An 18,718-nucleotide genomic window follows, 5' to 3' on the forward strand; every position below is an offset into this window, starting at 1 on the left:
CTTAACCAACTGAGCCACCCAAGTGCCCCTGTAGTTCGTTATCTTTTTAAAGATTTTATTTATTTATTTGAGAGAGAGAATGAGAGAGAGAGAGAGAGAGAGAGCATGAGAGGGGGGAGGGTCAGAGGGAGAAGCAGACTCCCCGCTGAGCAGGGAGCCCGATGCGGGACTCGATCCTGGGACTCTAGGATCATGACCTGAGCGGAAGGCAGTCGCTTAACCAACTGATCCACCCAGGCGCCCTTTTTTTTTTTTTTAAAGATTTCATTTATTTATTTGAGAGAGAGAATGAGAGTGTAGTTCGTTATCTTTTTAAAAAAAGATTTAGGTATTACAAAAAGACACATTTTTATTCATGTAGTGACTGTTTCTGGTGTTGTTCATTTCCCTGTATACAATCAGATTTCAATCTAATGTCATTTCCTTCTGCCTAATAAGAGTTCTTACACATTTCTTGTAGTGTGGATCTGCTAATGATAAATGCCTTCAGCTTTCGTATGTCTGAATGTGTCTTTCGTTAACCTTCGTTTTCTGGAAGGTTTGTTTCCTGTATCAGTACATTTATTTATTTATTTTCTAGCGGTACTTTAAAGGTGTTCCTTCACTATGGTGTTTCTTGCATTGTTTGCAATAAGAAAGCTACTATAATCCTTATTTTTGTTTCTTTGTATGTAACATACCCTCTCCCCGCCCCCTCCCCCCAGCTGCTTTCAAGAATTAAAAAAAATTAAAAAAAAATAGATTTTCTCCTATCAGTGGTTTCAAGCTATACAATTATGTAGGTCTTGGTATAGTTTTCTTCATGTTTCTTGTGTTTAGGTTTTATCGAGTTTCGTTTTCATCAAATTTCAAATTCTTTGGTCATTATTACTGACTTATTACTTTGTCCTCTTGCCTCCTTCAGGGACTTCATTTATAAGTATATTAAGCTGTTACAAAGTGTCCCACAGCTTACTGTATTTTGTTCTATTTCATTTTGTTTTAATTTTCTATAATTCATGTTAGTTTCTAAGCCAAAGTCTTCAATTTCGTTTTTTTTTTAAAGATTTTATTCATTTATTTGAGATAAAGAGAGAATGAGAAATAGAGAGCACGAGAGGGAAGAGGGTCAGAGGGAGAAGCAGACTCCCCGGTGAGTAGGGAGCCTGATGTGGGACTCGATCCCAGGACTCCAGGATCATGACCTGAGCCAAAGGCAGTCGCTTAACCAACTGAGCCACCCAGGCACCCTCATTTTTTTCTTTATGTAATGTTTAATCTGCTACTAACCTATCTATTTTCATCTATCACATTGTAGTTTTCACCACTGTAGTTTTCACAAGTTTGATTTAGACCTTTATTATATATTCCATATCTCTGAAAGAGCTTTATGGAGACCCATTTACGTGTAAATTGAATGGCTTTTTGTATACAATTGTGTAACCTCTCCATAATCTAATTTTAGGACATTTTAATTTACCCCTACAAGAAACCCTTTGCAGACCGTCTCCATACCCTAGCCACCACCCCCCTCGCCCCACCAGCGCCCCCACCGCCATCCCAGCTCTGGACAACCACTAGTATACTTTCTCATTCTTTAGATTTGCCCAGTCTGATCATTTCATGTAAATGGGATCATACAATATGGTCTTTTGTGACTTTTTTCACTTTGCACAATGTTTTCAAGGCTCATCTATGCTTCAGCATGTATGCCTCATTCTCTATTACTGAAAAATACCCGATTGAATGGATGTAGATTCTGTTTTCCAAGTCACCTGCTGATGGACGTTTGGGTTGCTTCTACTTTTTGGCCCTTGTAAATAACACTCCAGGGACACCTGCGTACAAGGTTTTTGCGAACATGCTTTCCTTTCTCTTGGATATATACCTGGAAGTGTAATTGGGTCTACATGATCACTCTGTGTTTAACATTTCGAGGAACTCCTAAGCTGTTTCCCAAGGCAGATGCATCATTTTATATTCCCACCGGTAGCTCCAACGTTCCACTTTCTGTGCATCCTCACCGTTTATATTATTTATTTTAACTTTGCTTATTTTTTTGAACATAACTGTTTTCAATATCCTTGCCTGTTTGATTCTAACATCAGTTTCTGTTCTGATTAGTGATTGCTTTTTTCCTTCTCATTATGGGTTTTCTTTTCCTCCTGTTTTGCAAACTTGGTGGTTTTTAATTGGATGCCAGACGTTGTAAATTGTACGTTAATGGCTGCTGGACATGTTTCTGTGGCTATTATTTTGCTTTGGTCTTTCACATATTGAGGCGATTTGTTCCCAGTCTGAGCCGTGAAGTGGCGTTAGAGGGGCGACCAGTCTCCGGCTACCTGCTCCCCACCGCGGAGGCACACGTGTCTGAGCACTCTACCCAGGGCCCCCAGCTGGTGCACCTTTCGGCCGGACGGGAGGAGCCAGTCACGGTTCCCGCCTCTCCGCGTCTGCAGACTCCGCAGGCCTTGTCCGGGCGGCGCCCCGCCCTCAGCGGACCCTCGACAACTCGCGGAAGCCCGGCCTGATCGGTGGGCGGATCCCCGGCTGGTGGGCGGATCCCCGGCTGGTGGGCGGATCCCGGCCCGGTCGGTGGGCGGATCCCCGGCTGGTGGGCGGGTCCCCAACTGGCGGGCGGATCTCCGGCTGGTGGGCGGATCCCGGCCCGGTCGGTGGGCGGATCACCGGCTGGTGGGCGGGTCCCCGGCTGGTGGGCGGATCCCCGGCGGGTGGGCGGATCCCGGCCCGGTCGGTGGGCGGATCCCCGGCGGGTGGGCGGGTCCCCGGCTGGTGGGCGGGTCCCCAACTGGCGGGCGGATCTCCGGCTGGTGGGCGGATCCCGGCCCGGTCGGTGGGCGGATCCCCGGCTGGTGGGCGGGTCCCCAGGTGGTGGGCGGATCCCGGCCCGGTCGGTGGGCGGATCCCCGGAGTGGCGGGCAGGCGCCAGTAGGCGCGGGGAGACGGACCCCCCGGACACGTCGGAAGGCGACTCGCTCCGGCGCTGGCATCACCGGCCCCCTGCACTTACCAGGATCCCTCTTCTTTCCTACGGATGCCAAGCGTCTGGGGAAGCACACCGAGTATTCTCCCTCTACCACAACATAATTTCTTTTAAGGGAACTCCGTGCCCAGAGCCTCCCCTAAAATCCAAACTCAGGGACTTGTTCTCTGTGTCCCGCGACGTAGGGACCCGCCGCACTCCGCGGACCGGGCCCACGCCACGCCTCCAGGCTCCGGCACCGCCTACGGGCAGCGCGCAGGCGCAGGATTCCGGCGCGCCGGCCGCGCCCAGCCACGACCGCGCCCGCGCCAAACATCCAGAGGTCCAACCGCTCGTCCGCGCCTACCAATCAGAGTGCACGCTGACCCTTGGTTCCCGCCCACTGGCCCTGCTGCCAATCACCTGTCCCGGCGCGCAGCCGCGGCGATTCCAAAGGGCACTCCGGGCTGCGGGCGGAAGCGCAGAAGCCCGCCGCCCGCAGGGATGGAGGGGGCAGAGGCTGGCGCGCGAGCCCGGGCGCTAGAGTAAGCTAGCTGGCAGCCGGGGGCGGGCGGGGCGGACCCTGCGGGGCCCGGGGGTACTCCGCCCACCCCCCGGTGGTCCCGGCAGCCCGCCGTGCCGGCCGCGGCGACTGCGGGAGGGCCCTCGTCTCCCGGCGCGCGCACGACTCGGCGGGTTCCCCGCACTTTCACGTTCCCGCGCGGGTGGCCGCGTCCACACAGGACACGTCGGAGGGCCCCTCAGCTTCTGTGTCCCCTGCGTCCGCGTGCATTCCGCCGTCCCTGCCTGCCTGGGGCGCTGCAGGGCCCCGCGGGGAGGCCCAGGAGGGCGTGGAACCAGCCTCAGACCCTGCCCCAGCACGCGCCCTGCCTGCGGCCCCCGCTGCCCGTCAGAGCGGGGCCCCTTATCTCCCTGTTCCTGTGTTCGCCTGACTCCTCTTGCTCTGCTTAGCTTTACTCAGGGCTTGTGTTGCCTTTATACACACGCCGTTCTTGCTTCCGGATGCCCTGCAGCCCCCCCGGTCAGGGCGAGACTCGGCACTGATACGGGTCTGCACGTGCCTGTGCACGCCAGCGGGCCGGGACGAGCACCCCAGGAGTCTCCCGTTTCCCCTGTCCTCTTCCTCTCAGGGCCCTGGCCAAGCTGGCAGACATCCTGGAGCCCATTGGCCGGCAAGAAGAGGCGGAACTGCCGGCCCAGATCCTGGCGGAGTTTGTGACGGTATGTGCAGGATGGGCAGCTGGGGCCTCTCCTGGGTCCTCTCCGGGAGCCAGTGGGCAGCACCGATGGTGGGCACCCTGGAAGGCAGTCTCAGCCTGCGGCACACACAGGTAATGATGTCCCCTGCCTCTGCCCGCTCTCCGAACAGGACTCCCGCAAGAAGGACAAGCTGCTCTGCAGCCAGCTTCAGGTAGTAGACTTCCTGCAGAATTTCTTGGCTCAGGAGGACGTTGTCCAAGGACTAGACCCCCTGGCTTCTGAAGACACCAGCCGTGAGTTGGCACCGGGGTGGGATGGGGAAGTAAGGGGATGTCAGTCGGGTCAGCTCTTTGGCTGACGGGAAGACAAGAAGCCCCAGTGTTGCAGGCAGGCAGCCCATTCTCCCTTATGTTCCCATCCCCCGTGGCTCCTTTCAGGGCAGAAGGCACTTGCAGCCAAGGAGCAATGGAAGGAGCTGAAGGCCACCTACCAAGAGCATGTAGAAGCCATCACAGGTGCCCTGACCCAGGCCTTGCCCACGATGGAGGAGGCTCAGAGGAAGCGGGCGCAGCTCCTGGGAGCCCTGGAAGAGCTCCAGGCCAAGGTGAGCCAGGCTGAGCGGAGAGGAGGGAAAGGGCATGCATGCCGGGCTGGGCCTACTGGCCACCTCCCAGAATCCAACCAGAAAAGCACTCCTCTTCTCCTTGCCCCTCTGCTCTGCTTCCCTACAGAAGCAGGTGGCCACCGAGAGACTGAGGGCAGCCCAGAAGCAGTGGCAGCTGCAACAGGTGGGTCCACACCCCTAGGGGTATCTCCCTTCCTCCCCACCGTGCCACTGCATGGGCCAAACCCTCTGCCCGGAGGCCCTCTGCCTCTTCTCTTATGAGGCACTGTAGCACAGGTACCAGCGTCCTCACTTCCTGTGTCGTGACTGGGCATTCCCCTCACTTCCTGTGCCTCTGGGTCTTGCCTGTGAAGTGGAGGTGACGCTAGCACCTACCGTATCGAGTTCAGGTGATGAACTTGTTAGCAGAGCAAGTGCTTATGTGGACACATGGCAGCACATAGCAGACCAAATAAGTTATCATGTCTGTGCCCCTTTCCTCCAGAATGCTTCACACTGGAGTAGGTCATTCTCACCCTTTTTCTCTAGGGCCCTTGTTTTGCCTAAAGTGGGTAGGGTCCCTCTTTCCATCTGTGGGTCTGAGCCCCAAGTTGGGTCTAGCCTGGAGGGGTTAAGAGAGTGGCTGTAAGACCTGCGCATCTGAGGAGCCGTGTTTGCCTTCTCATTCCTGGTAGGAGAAACATCTGCAGCATCTGGCAGAAGCCTCTGCAGAGGTGAGGCAGCGGCAGAGAGGGATGCAGCAGGAGCTTGAGCGGCTGTCTCAGGAACTTGGAAGACTGCAGGAGCAGGCGGGGCAGAAGCAGGACACGCTTCACAGGTGAGGCTGGGAGTGTGGGCTGCAGACCCAGCGTGGTCCAGTTTCCCTTCTTTACAGCCCACCTCTCCTTCCAGGCACCAGGCCTTCCTCCAGCTGCTACAAACTCTGCAGGGTCAGCTGCCATTCCCCGAGGCAGAGGCAGAGCTGCCACGGAAGCTGGATCTTCCTGAGGCTGAGCCCCAGGAGCAGAACCCTGGGGCTATCATGGGGAAGGACAGGAGTGTGCCATCCAAGGTGAATTGAGAGGTGGGCTGGGGGCTGGGGAGGTGCAGAAAGAAGCTGGGAGGTAGGCCTCACCCACCACCCATACCCTGTCTCCGTCCCTAAGGCTGATGGCCCACAGCCTGCTGGAGATGCGAGCTCGCCTGAGCTTCCTGAGGGACAACAACATGGGAAAGGAACCTAGATCAGGTCAGACTCCAGCTCAGGCCTTCGTGTCCCTGGACTGCAGGTACGGATGGAGGGAGGACCTCTGGTCTCTGTCTCTGGGCTCTATTTTCATGGAGGGGACAGAGGGTGGGAAGGAGCAAAGATTTATCTGTGGCTGAAGCTTATCGCCACATCCTGTGCCCAGCCTGCCCTGGGCTAACCCCTCTCTGTCTTCCCGAACCTCTAGTCCCACCCTTACTGCAGGATGGACTAGGAACTCCTGAGTGCAGCCTGGTTTCTGACCATGACCTAGATGGGGGTGCGCTCTGGATTCTGTTAGTTAAAAGCCCTAGAGCTCTCAGTTACCTCTTTTCCTATGTTGGTGGGAAGAGCCACACTTGAAGCCAACAGTATGACGGGTGCTGGGACTGGTGTGAATAGAGAGGGTGCAGATGGGAAGGGGGCCCTGGCCTGGAGCCTCCGGGGCTGCTTGTCCAAATCCATATGAATCAAACATGCCGAGCTGATTAAATCGGGGAGGAGGAGAGTGCTTTGTGCAGGTGGTTAGATCTGGGAAGATAATTTTAATTGCTGACCCAAACTGATTGAATCCGTGCTTTGTGCCAGGCCCCTTGCTATGAACTGAAGCAACAGCAGCGGGCTTGTCTGATAGTCCTTGGCTGTGGGGAACATAATGACCGTGAACAGTAAACAGGTCAATACCTGTTTGCAGAGTATGGCAAACATGGGAAAACAAACTAAAACAGTAGTATGGTAAATTTAGAGCGGTAGTAACAAGAGAGACCCTCATCTGCAGGGGTGTGTGTGTGTGGGGGGGTATTTTCTGTGTCTTTTCGCCTCCGCTCCTCCGTGGGTCTCTTGCTGGGTGCAGGGACAGTGGGGGTGTGTGTGTGTGTGTGTGTGTGTGTGTGGTGTGTTTTCTGTCTTTTCGCCTCCGCTCCTCCATGGGTCTCTTGCTGGGTGCAGGGACAGTGGGGGCATAGGCGTGTGGGGGAGATCACCTCCCTGATTGGGAGTGTGGGGCTGCTCGTGAAGAGAGAGAGGGATACCCGTGACGGCTGCAGTGGGAAACCCATTCTGCAGCTGAGAACAGGACCCTTCCATGTAAGCAAGACCTAAGCATCCCTGAGAAAGAGACACCGGGGCTTTGCTTTTGGCAAAAGAGAGTTTCAAGAGACCCTGGGCTCCGCTGTGTCTCCGACCAGCATGCCTTCTTGCAGGTGGAGATTGAGATCTTTGTTCACTCTGATCATTTGCTCTGCTTTTCTCAGGTCCCGAGTGTTCTAATTATTCTTTTGAATGTGTTGGCCCCATTGTTTAGGTATGAAATGGCACAGATAGCAGGTGTCTTTGAAGACTCAATCGTGACGGAGTGAGGGGGTCGGTGAGCATTGAGGATACTTCTCTAGGGAGCACACACATACCCGGAGAGGCTCCCTTTGTCTGCCCATCCACCTCCTCGTGGGTGGTTCTGAATGTAGCCTTCTAGCAACCCACATGGCAGAGTCCTATCCTTCCGCTGCTTCCCGCTGGGTGGGCTCCCCTCCCCTGCATTCTGGTTTATTTCTGTAGTCTTATAGACCCTGAAATTTTTATGGTATGCATGGGAGAGCAAGGATACCAGCCTGAGGAAGGCGGGCCTACTAGGGGGTGCTGGGGTATGGGTTGGGGTGGTGTGGACTCACCGTGTCCTTGCACACACGGTGGCTGACAGAGAGTCAGCAGGGACGGGAAGATACTCCCTGGAGCCGTGCAGGTGGAGGTCAAGAGGTTGTCCTGAGATGCTCCACATCAGCGGACAGGGGAAGAGATTGGGCAGATGCACAGTAGTCAGACTTAGACCTCTGAGGAACTTGTGGCAACCCGCTTTGTCTGGAGGAGTATGGACGAGTCAGTGCACACATGAGGCCAAAGGGGAGGGGAGGCTTGAGTGTTTTATTGGCCAGTGTGGTCCTTGGCGTTGGTGTTGTGCACTGACAGCTCAGGAATTGGGATTTATTTTCAGGTAGGAGCTGGATCTCAGCTTCTAGCTGCTCTGTCGTCCCTTAGGTTCCCTTAAATACTGTCCTTGTCACTGTTCTTGCAGCAAGCATCCGTGTGCGAGGTGGGAGCCTCCCCCTGGGAAACTGTGGTCTCTGCTGCCTGCTGAGCATCTCTTCCTGTTCTCCATCTGATGGAGGGACAGAGAGACCAGTGAGGGGCAGGCAGGGATGGATAGTAGTCAGGACTGGAAGTGTCACTGATAAACAAAAGGTGGTAGGCTTAGTCCGATTATAGAAAAACTCTGATTTCCATAAGAATAATGTTTTCCTTTTAAAATTTTCTTTTGTGGTGAAATACTATTTTGCTTTTTTTCCCCGAGTTTTATTTCCATATTTTCTAGCTATTGTCACATTTTTCTAAGAATTTTTCATTTCTAATTTTTTAAGCTCACTGGTATAAAGTGGTGGTGATTTTTTTTAATCCTTTTAATGACTACAGCTTGTAGGATGGCCTAATGTTAGACTCCTAATGTTTTTGTGTCTTACCTGAATCTCCCTTTGATCTATCTTCAGATATTCATTCAGTTTCAAATAGTGAAAGAGTCAGAGATTGGGTTTTGTGATCCAGTGTCATATGTCAGTTCTGACTCATCAAATTGTAGTCCTTTCTCCATCTCCGACCTTCTGTGTTTCGGTGGAGAAGATGAACTTTTTTGGTAAACTTTTGTATCGGTTGATAAACTTGTGTATTTGGTTCTTGATTTGTTTTCTCAAATAAACATGTAAGGCTATACATTTTTTCTGGTTTTCTCTTAAGTATTTTCATGCTCATTCAATTCATAGAACATTTTCTTTCCCATTATAATTATTTGATTTATGAGTCTCTTAGAAAAATAATTTGAAATTTTCTATGTGAGAAGATAATCTTTCTAAGTTTATTCTAATTTGGTCGAAGAATGTTATCTATATAATAAAAACTTTGAAATTTGGTGAAGAGAGTGGTTAGAGCCATGAATGTGGTCTCTCTCTTTTTTTATGTTTCACGTGGATTTGAAAAGAATGTCTCTTGGAATTGTCACGTGTGATGATTTCTATATGTCTGTTAGATTATGCTTGTTATGTGTTCGGTTAATCTTCTATATACTTAATTACTGTTTTCTGATTATCACTTTCTCAGAGGTGTGTTCAGGTCTCCAAGCGTGACAGTGGATCTGTTTATTATTCTTTCTGGTTCTGGTAAAGTTTGCTTTACATGCTCTGTGGCTACTTGATGAAGGCATGGCACGTTGGCATGTGTGTCTTTCTTCTAAATGGAACCTGACAGTCATCTAGTGGCCTCCTTCATCTCTGGGTGAGTGTTCCTTAGCTTGAGATCTGATGAATACCAGTACACCCTAGCCAGCTCCCTTGTCGATCCCTTGCCTGCTCCGTCTCTCCTACAACCTTCTGAGTTTCAACCTTTCTTTATCCTTATGTTTTTCACATTTAAAGGACTGTTTTTAAAGATCCAGTTTCATAATTTTTGTCCCTAAGACTTTGTATTTGTGTCACATTTTTCGCTCACTTTTCCTTTTTTTTTTTTTTTAACTATTATGTTATGGTAGTCATACATTACATCATTAGTTTTGTATGTAGTGTTCCGTGATTCATTGTTTGTGCATAACACCCAGTGCTCCACGCAGAACGTGCCCTCTTTAATACCCATCACCAGGCTAACCCATCCCCCCACCCCCCTCCCCTCTAGAACCCTCAGTTTGTTTCTCAGAGTCCATCGTCTCTCATGGTTCGTCTCCCCCTCCGACTTACTCCCCTTCATTCTTCCCCTCCTGCTATCTTCTTCTTTTTTTTTTAAGATTTTATTTATTTATTTGAGAGAGAGAATGAGAGCTAGAGAGCACGAGAGGGAAGAGGGTCAGAGGGAGAAGCAGACTCCCCGCCGAGCAGGGATCCTGATGTGGGACTCAATCCCCAGACTCCAGGATCATGACCTGAGCCGAAGGCAGTCGCTTAACCGACTGAGCCACCCAGGCGCCCTTCTTTCTTTCTTTTTTTTTTTTTTTAACATATATTGCATTATTTGTTTCAGAGGTACAGATCTGTGATTCAACAGTCTTGCACAAGTCACAGCGCTCACCGTAGCACATACCTTCCCCAATGTCTATCACCCAGCCACCCCATCCCTCCCACCCCCCACCACTCCAGCAACCCTCAGTTTGTTTCCCGAGATTAAGAATTCCTCATATCTGTGAGGTCATATGATACATGTCTTTCTCTGATTGACTTATTTCGCTCAGCAAAATACCCTTTAGTTCCATCCATGTTGTTGCAAATGGCAATATTTCGTTCCTTTTGATGGCTGCATAATATTCCATTTGTGTGTGTGTGTGTGTGTGTGTGTGTGTGTGTGTGTGTGTGTGTGTACACACATATATATATATATATATGTATGTATATACCACCTCTTCTTTATCCATTCATCTGTCGATGGACATCTTGGCTCTTTCCACAGTTTGGCTATTGTGGACATTGCTGCTATAAACATTGAGGTGCACGTACCCCTTCGGATCCCTACATTTGTATCTTTGTCTCCCTTGTTTCTTATATATTCCTTTTTTGCCTTTGGTTTTGTTTATCATTTCATTTTCATTCCTTTTTTCTTTTTCTTCTGAAGTTCTTCACTGATTATTATCCCAGTTTAGCTTTGATAGTTAATAAAGTCTACAGTAAAGTATAACGAGTACTGAAGCTTACAAGACTTGACCGTTGATGATACTCTGAACTAATAATGATGTTTTGTCCAGTTTATTACCTCTAGCCTATTTTGTTCTCGGAAGTTGGACTTCCTGTTCTCTACAGTGTTTTGTTCACGTTCACTCATTTACTTCGATTTTTTTTTTTTTTTGCCTGCTTGATTTTTATATGTCAGAGCTTTCATATGGGATAATGTCCCTACCTGAAATACATGTATCAGACTTCCTTGGTTAGGGTCTGGAGGCTGTATAACACTTCATTATTTTTTACTATGGAATGTTTTTATTTTATTCTCATTCTTTTTTTTTTTTTTTTTAAGATTTTATTTATTTATTTATTTGAGAGGGAGAGCAAAAGAGCACAAGCAGGGGGAGGGGCGGGCAGAGGTAGAGGGAGAAGCAGGCTTCCCACTGAGCGGGGAGCCCCGTGCGGGACTCGATCCCAGGATCCTGGGATCATGACCTGAGCTGAAGCAGACATTTAACCCACTGAGCTACCCAGGCATCCCTTTTATTCTCATTCTTAAAAGATGTTTTTATTATGTAGAGAATGCTTAGTAGACAGGTAGTTTCATTTAAAACATTGAAGATCTTGTCCCATGATTATCTGGCTTTCACTTTGCTGATAGAAGTCAGCTGCTTGCGGCGCCTGGGTGGCTCAGTCGTTAAGCGTCTGCCTTCAGCTCAGGTCATGATCCCAGGGTCCTGGGATCGAGCCCCACATCGGGCTCCCTGCTCAGCGGGAAGCCTGCTTCTCCCTCTCCCACTCCCCCTGCTTGTGTTCCCTCTCTTGCTGTGTCTCTGTCAAATAAGTAAATAAAATCTAAAAAAAAAAAAAAAAAACTGCCTGTTAAAAGCTCTTCCTATACGTCTGGATCATTTATTCATTCATTCTGAAGTTAGTTGGGCTTGCAAAATCTGAAATTACGAGTCTTTAAACAGTTCTGGAGTTTTTTCAGCCTGTTTAAAAAATGGTCTTACCTCTTCTGTACAAGCTTCTTCCACACCAGTTAGACATCAGTTAGTTTTTCTAACTTCGTTCTTCATGTTACATAAACTTTCTTTTATATTTATAATTTTTTCTCTCTAGAATGCATCGCTAGATGCTTTCCTTTATTTTGTTAACTGTATGTTACCAATCTGTTGTTTTATCATTCGTTTCTTAATTTTTGTTCTTAATTTTCAAGCAGATATAGTAGACCTCAGTTTACGTTATTTGGATTTTTGTTGTTATTCTAGCCTACATTTTGAGCTTATCTTTTCTCATCTTAATACAACATACACAGGCCTTTTGTCGTCTGTGTTGGAAAGGCTTATAATTTCCACCTTTGCGGGCCTGGATCCTTTATCACATACACTCCCTGTTTCTTTTTCGTGGTCCATTTTGACGGAACTCTATTTTTGAGAATTCTTGTGGCTGGTTATAGAGTTGAGAAGATTTGTTTTTACTTCTGTCAGTCGCTTGTGGATATCCCCAATACAACATTTAGAAAAAATGTTTAAAGATATATGTTAATGTTCTTTATGTCTCTCCTCATTTTTGTTCTGCTGTTTGAAGATTTTCTTTTTCATTAGTATTTCTCAAAGATTTTTTTTTCTATTTATCAAAAGCACAAGCTTTTGGCATTTTAATACTGCTTTAATGTTCTTTCATTATTTTCTTTTCCAAGGTACCATCCTGCAATTCCTTATTGAATTCTATTTTTATGTGACTTACTTTTCCCAGGAAGATATTCTTGTTAACACTTGGATAGTTTTAGCAAAGTTAATACCTCTCATTCTGTCTTTACAATGTTAAAATTTGTAAAATTAAGGTTTCACTTTGAATATTCTACCCTACTGTGAGAAGAAAGCTATTCTAGAATAAAAGAATAATATAAAACATGATATGTGTTCTATAATAACACTAAAAGAAAGCTATTCTAACCATTCTAGGATCTATGGTTAATATACCCCATTCCTGTCTTATACAATTTATGCAATTTTTTGTATTCCAATTTGTATGTGTCTTCTTTGAGGCAATTATGTATACATTTTGAAATACAGAGTGTGAAATTAAATAAACTAATTTCATTATTACTAGCCTATTCTTTAAATGGCCCATTTGCTCCTTTGAACACTGGGCTCTGAGGAATTTAATGTTTGGGTCTTGATATACTTTGTTTTTGAAATGTAGGGTAACCTAGGCATTAGGTCTCAGGCTCAGGAATTAACATCTTTTATGTTGTTTTAGGCCTTTTTAAACAGTTTTTTTTTGGGGGGGGGATGTACATTCTTTTATTTATGTTAAATTGAATTTCTATAACTGTTGACATAGTTATAAAAAAGGCCTTGTTAATATTCACGGAACTCTGCAATATACAAAAATTAACTGTTGGATGCCATATTCCCATGTATTTCTAAATTTTAAATTGCCAAGTGGGTTTTAGCAAATACACCTATCCAAGGCATGCATGATTCATTTCATCCTGCATTTCTTAATTATTAAATCCTAGTGAAGGAGTTGATAATTACTTAAATGGATTGATTACTATATGCCTAAAATAGTGTTTTGAAATAGAAAAAAGGGGTAAACCCAGAATTATGCTTTCATAGGCTGACCAGACTATTGTAAATAAGAGATTATCACATGTAGGCATTATAAAAGAAATAAACAGAGAAAAAATTTATATGTGTGTGCACAAGAATTTGTTCTATTTACACCATACTATAAAAAATGATAGAAAAAACTAATTGAGTTGGGAGTCATCGAAGTAGGGTTTGTTTATGAAAGAATGAATGAGTTTAAATTATGCTATAGATTCTCAGTGTTATAAAATTGTGTTGCAAAAACTTCAGGTCTAATTTTAATAACCGATCATAAACAGTAAGCATATCAGTTTCATTAATTAAAATGCGAGTTTAAAAGGTAGGTATATTAATTTTCAAGTTTTTCATGTAAGTTATCAGTGGACAGGAAGTTATGCGTTTTATGTGGCTTTGAGGGAAAATACTCTTTAGGGACAGAGGCCAGTCCACCCTCTCCATGTCTGGTTTACCTGGCCCAGATGCTCTAGAAATAAGAGAGGAATTTAAAGTAATGTGTTTAGTGAAGTTTGGCTCTGCTTCTGGTTGTTTGATTGGATCACTCCATGAGGACAGCAGACTGCTGTGGAGGATGTGCAGCTTTGTATTTGGAAACTCTGCTCTTGATGGTGACTGAGACGCCGGTTTATTGCAGTGCGCCATTTTCAACATGAGAAAGATGAGTTCAGTCCTAAACAATATACATAAACAGGGCGAGAGCATGCAGATCCGAGGGAGGAAGGAATTACACTGCTCCTCTCAGGTCCAGATCCTGCCGTTCACCACTGGTGCTCCTCATTCCTCTGTTCAGGAACATGCGTAACTTTCATCCACAAATGAACACACACAATGCCTGCATACTTTGTGAGGACTTAGTAAATGTTCCTTGGGTTATGTTCAGGGAAGATTTCTCAAAAGAGCTGCCTCTTGAACTCAGTTTTAAACAAATGAAATTATCTAGAGGCTGTTTCATTTATTGAATGTCAGCTATGTGCTGAACATAAGTTTGGACGATTAAAAAAAAAGATGATAAAGACAATCTGAGTTTAAATTTGAAGACAGGAAGGAAGAATCTGTTAAGAAACTAATTCTCGGGGCGCCTGGGTGGCTCAGTTGGTTAAGCGTCTGCCTTTGGCTCAGGTCATGATCCCGGGGTCTTGGGATCCAGCCCCACTGTCAGTCTCCCCCTGCTCAGTGGGGGGTCTGCTTCTCTCTCTCCCTCTGTTGGGATCAAGTCCTTGCTTTCTTTCTTTCGTTCTTTCGTTCTTTCGTTCTTTCTTTTTCTTTCTTCCTTCTTTCTTTCTTTCTTTCTTTAGATTTTATTTATTTGGCAGAGAGAGAGCACAAGCAGGGGGAGCGGCAGGCAGAGGGAGAGGGAGAAGCAGGCTCCCCACTGAGCAGGGAACCCGATGCAGGGCTCGATCCCAGGACCCTGAGATCACGACCTGAGCCAAAGGCCGAGATTTAATGACTGAGCCACCCAGGCGTCCCTCTCTCACTCTCTTTCAAGTAAATGAATAAAATCTTTTAAAAAGTAGGTAGAAGAGAGTGATCACAATTATAAGCAAGTGCATGTTATACCTACCAAAGCCATCACTAAAGCGTTTCGGTGACTAGTATTCTTGGATGGTGGTAGTTACCCATCGGAACAAGTGTGTACCAACTAGAAACTGATGAACTGCTTTTCCCACGGCTCACTGCTTTTTGGTGTGTGAGTCACTGAAGGCTCATGACTCTCTGAGAACGTTGGAAACCATTTTCAACAATGCAGAATCATTGTGCCTGAGTAATATTCCACTTAAGGGGACTAACAGCTGAAAATAGGAGGGGAAAAAAACCTCAGCCATAATTTAAGATGGTTATGATAAAGAATGGTGACCGACTTCCTATCAATTTGCAAAATGAGTATGGTTGTTAGACAATACCCTATGACTACCAAAATAACGTTAGTTTTAATAATTATGTTGAACGGTATTCAGAGATACTGGGATATAAAGATAAGAGCAGCTTTACTTGAGGTGCCCGAGTCACCCTCGCTGCTAGCAACAGGCTGTTCTTGCTCTTTTGAAAAAGAATAAGAGAAATCTTTTTTGATTAAAAAAAAAGTTTGGTTGCGATCATAAGAGAGTCTCTCTTTTACCCCTTCCGTGTAGCTCTGTCCCATCTCAGAAATTTTCAGGAACTGATTCGCTTAATTAACTTCAACTCTCTTGGGGTGGCGGTGGCGATCTGAAGAAGTAGGTAATGCAACAAATGTGATGTTTATAAGAACAAAAAGGAAAGGCTAGTAGATATTCAGCTAATTCTGATAATCATTGTTATACGTCTTATGTCTTTTGTATAGGAGAACAAGTAAAACTGGAGGGTTCCATGCACCTCAAGGAAACAGTTTTCTATCTAAGTAATGAAATGGGTTTTGTTTGCTTTTGGATGTTCTACAGCAGTGTTACTGGTGTGAGTCTACCTGTAATTTAGCAGTCACGTTGTCTAGGTTGAACAGGTGATAGTCTGGCAGGTGGTAGTGAGGGTTTCCATAGAAGGTTTACAGTTTCTGGCAAATTTCTTCCTTTGTTCTTTTTCTGAAATTTGTGTGTGCGTGTGTGTGTGCGTGCGCACGTGCACGGAGACCCGGTCATACTCATAAAGCGTGCTCCTTTATATTTTGAGGCTAAGTTGATACTTACATGCAGATTCAGAATTGTTCTAACTCCCTGATAATTTTTTCTATTAGTATGTACTGATGATGCACTGAACAAACTTTTCTCAGCACCTACGTGCCAGTTACTTTTCCATTTCTTTTTTAAAGATTTTATTCATTTATTTGACAGAGACACAGCGAGAGAGGGAACACAAGCAGGGGGAGGGGGAGAGGGTGAAGCCAGCTCCCCGCTGAGCAGGGAGCCCGATGCGGGGCTCGATCCCAGGATCCTGGGATCATGCCCTGAGCCGAAGGCAGACGCTAAACAGCTGAGCCACCCAGGTGCCCCGCTTTTCCATTTTTTAATAAAAATATATTTGATACTTAACATTGCATAAATTTAAGGTGTAAAACATGTTAATTTGATAGTTCATGTATTGTACTGTGATTGCCATTGTAATGTAGAGGTACCATAATTAGCATCTCTGTCACATTATTTAATTATCATTTCTTTTAGCGGTTAGAATAATTAAGTTCTAGTCTCTTAGCAAGTTTGATGGTGATCCTGCAGTATTGTCTTTGTTCATTACACTGTGCATTAGATCTCTAGGGCTCATTTACTGCTCCTTGCAGGATTGTCCCCTAAGCAATGTCAGTCCTATTTTCCCGACCCTCATCCTCTGGTAATCACCATTGTGTTCTGTTTTCATGAGTTTGGCTTTTTTAGATTCCGCATGTAAGTATACCATACATTACTTGCCTTTCTCTTCTGACATACCTCACTTAGCATAATTGCTCAGAGTCCATCCATGTGGTCTCAGATGGCAAGATGTTCTTCTTTCATGTGGCTGGATAATATGTGTAATATGTGTATATACATGAATATATACCATACATATGGATAATATATATAACTTAATATATATGCATCACATCTCCTTTATCAGTTCCTCCATCGATAAACATTTAGGTTGTTCCCATACCTTGGCTGTTGTGAATAATGCTGCAGTGAACATGGGAGTTCAGATATGTCTTTGATATATTGTTTTCATTTCCTTTGGGTGTATACACAGACATGGAGTTGCCAGGGCATCTGGTAGATATGTTTTTAATTTTTTGAGGAAGCCCTGTGTTGTTTTTCATATTGGCTGAACCAATACACATTTCCACCAGCAGTGAGAAGGGTCCCCTTTTCTCCACATCCTCACCGTACTTGGTCTCTCTCCTTGATTCTAGCCAGTCTTAACAGGTGTGATGTGGTATCTCATGGTGGTTTTGGTTTGCCTTTCCCTGATGATGAGTGATGTTGAGCATTTGTTCATGTACCTGTTTGCAGTTTGGTTGTCTTTGGAGAAATGTCTGTTCAGTTACTGTGCCCATTTTTTTTCTATATCATGTTGTTTGTTATTGAGTTGTCTGAATTCTTCATATATTTTGGATATTAACCCCTGTTAGATATGTCTGGTTTGCAAAAATGTTCTCCCCTTCTGTAGGTTGCCTTTTCATTTTGTTGTTTCTTTTGCTGTGCAGAAGCTTCTAAGTTTCTGTGTTCCCATTTGCTGATTTTTGGTTTTGTTCAACGTTTGTGCTTTTAGTGCCCTCTCCAAAACCCATTGCCAAAGGCAGTATGAAGGAGCTTCTTCCCTACATTTTTTTCTAGGAGTGTTACGGTGTCAGGTCTTATGTTTCAATATTTGATCCGTTTTGGGTGAATTTCTGTGAGTGCTATAAGATAGCGGTCCGATTTCTTTGTTCTGCATGTGTTCTTTTCAGTGTTGTCAGCACCACTTGTTATAGATTCTTTCTTCATTGGGTGTTCTTGGCCCCTTGTGGAATACTAACTGGCAGTATATGTGCAAGTTTAACTATGTTCTGTTCTCTTGGTCTGTGTGTCTGTTTTTATGCTAGTAGCATATTGTTTTTATTACCATGGTTTGTAGTATACTCAGGAAGTGTAATACCTCCAGCTTTGTTCTGCCCCAGCGTTGCTTTGACTATCCAGGGTCTCTTCTGGTTCCATATAAATTTGAGGTTTTGTTTTGTTTTCTTTTTAGTTTCTTTGAAGTAGTTGGAATTTTGATGGGGATTGTGTTGAATCTATAGATGGCTTTGGGTAGTATGGGCATTGTAACTATTAATTCTTTCAATACATGAACGCAAGATGTCTCCTTTTGTTTGTGTCTTCAACTTCTTTCAGCAGCGTCTTGTGCTTTTCAATGTACAGATCTTTCACCCCCTTGATTAAATGTATTCCTAGGTATTGGATTGTTTTTGAAGCTATTGTAAATAGGGTAGTTTTCTTTATTTCATTTTTGGATGTTACATCGTTAGTATATAGAAATGCAGCTGCTCGTCATATGCTGATTTTATATCCTGCAACTTTCCTGAAGTTCCAACAGTTTTTTGGTAGTGTTCTTGGGATTTTGTATATACAAAATCAAATCATCTGCAAATAATAGCAGTTATACTTCTTCCTTTCCAATTTGGATGCCTTACTTGTGTTGTTGACTAAATGCTGTAGCTAGGGCGTCCAGTAGTGTATGGAGTAAGAGGGTTGAGAGTGGGCATCCTTGCTTTTTCTTGATCTTAGAGGAAAAGCTTTCAAAATTTCTATGTTCAGTATAATGTTAGTTATGGGTTTGTTGTATACGGCCTTTATTATGTTGAGTTGTGTTCTTTCCGTACCCAATTTGTTGAGGGTTTTATCAGGAAAGGATGTTGCATTTTGTCAAATGCCTTTTCATCATCTGTTATGATGATCATGTGAT

General features: G+C 45.4%; 1 protein-coding gene across 4 annotated transcripts in view; it reads left to right on the plus strand.

The window, feature by feature from the left end:
• The first annotated feature begins 3,348 nt into the window (after positions 1-3,348).
• The window catches only part of ZWINT (ZW10 interacting kinetochore protein), a 33,334-nt gene continuing 17,964 nt past the window's right edge, over positions 3,349-18,718 (plus strand). For 3 of the 4 annotated variants that reach the window (XR_003520344.2, XM_027596297.2, XM_027596296.2), the window contains exons 1-8: positions 3,349-3,507; positions 4,114-4,204; positions 4,353-4,476; positions 4,621-4,787; positions 4,915-4,971; positions 5,483-5,625; positions 5,700-5,859; positions 5,954-6,076. Coding sequence is in view for 3 of the 4 variants with exons in the window: in XM_027596297.2 (XP_027452098.1) it covers positions 3,467-3,507; positions 4,114-4,204; positions 4,353-4,476; positions 4,621-4,787; positions 4,915-4,971; positions 5,483-5,625; positions 5,700-5,859; positions 5,954-6,031 (861 nt within the window). In the remaining variant the exon portion in view is untranslated. The remainder of the gene's footprint in view (positions 3,508-4,113; positions 4,205-4,352; positions 4,477-4,620; positions 4,788-4,914; positions 4,972-5,482; positions 5,626-5,699; positions 5,860-5,953; positions 6,077-18,718) is intronic. The other variant, XM_035724267.1, reaches the window with a different exon arrangement.

The sequence above is a fragment of the Zalophus californianus genome, chromosome 15 (assembly GCF_009762305.2).
Source record: "Zalophus californianus isolate mZalCal1 chromosome 15, mZalCal1.pri.v2, whole genome shotgun sequence".
NCBI classification, from domain to species: Eukaryota; Metazoa; Chordata; class Mammalia; order Carnivora; family Otariidae; genus Zalophus; species Zalophus californianus.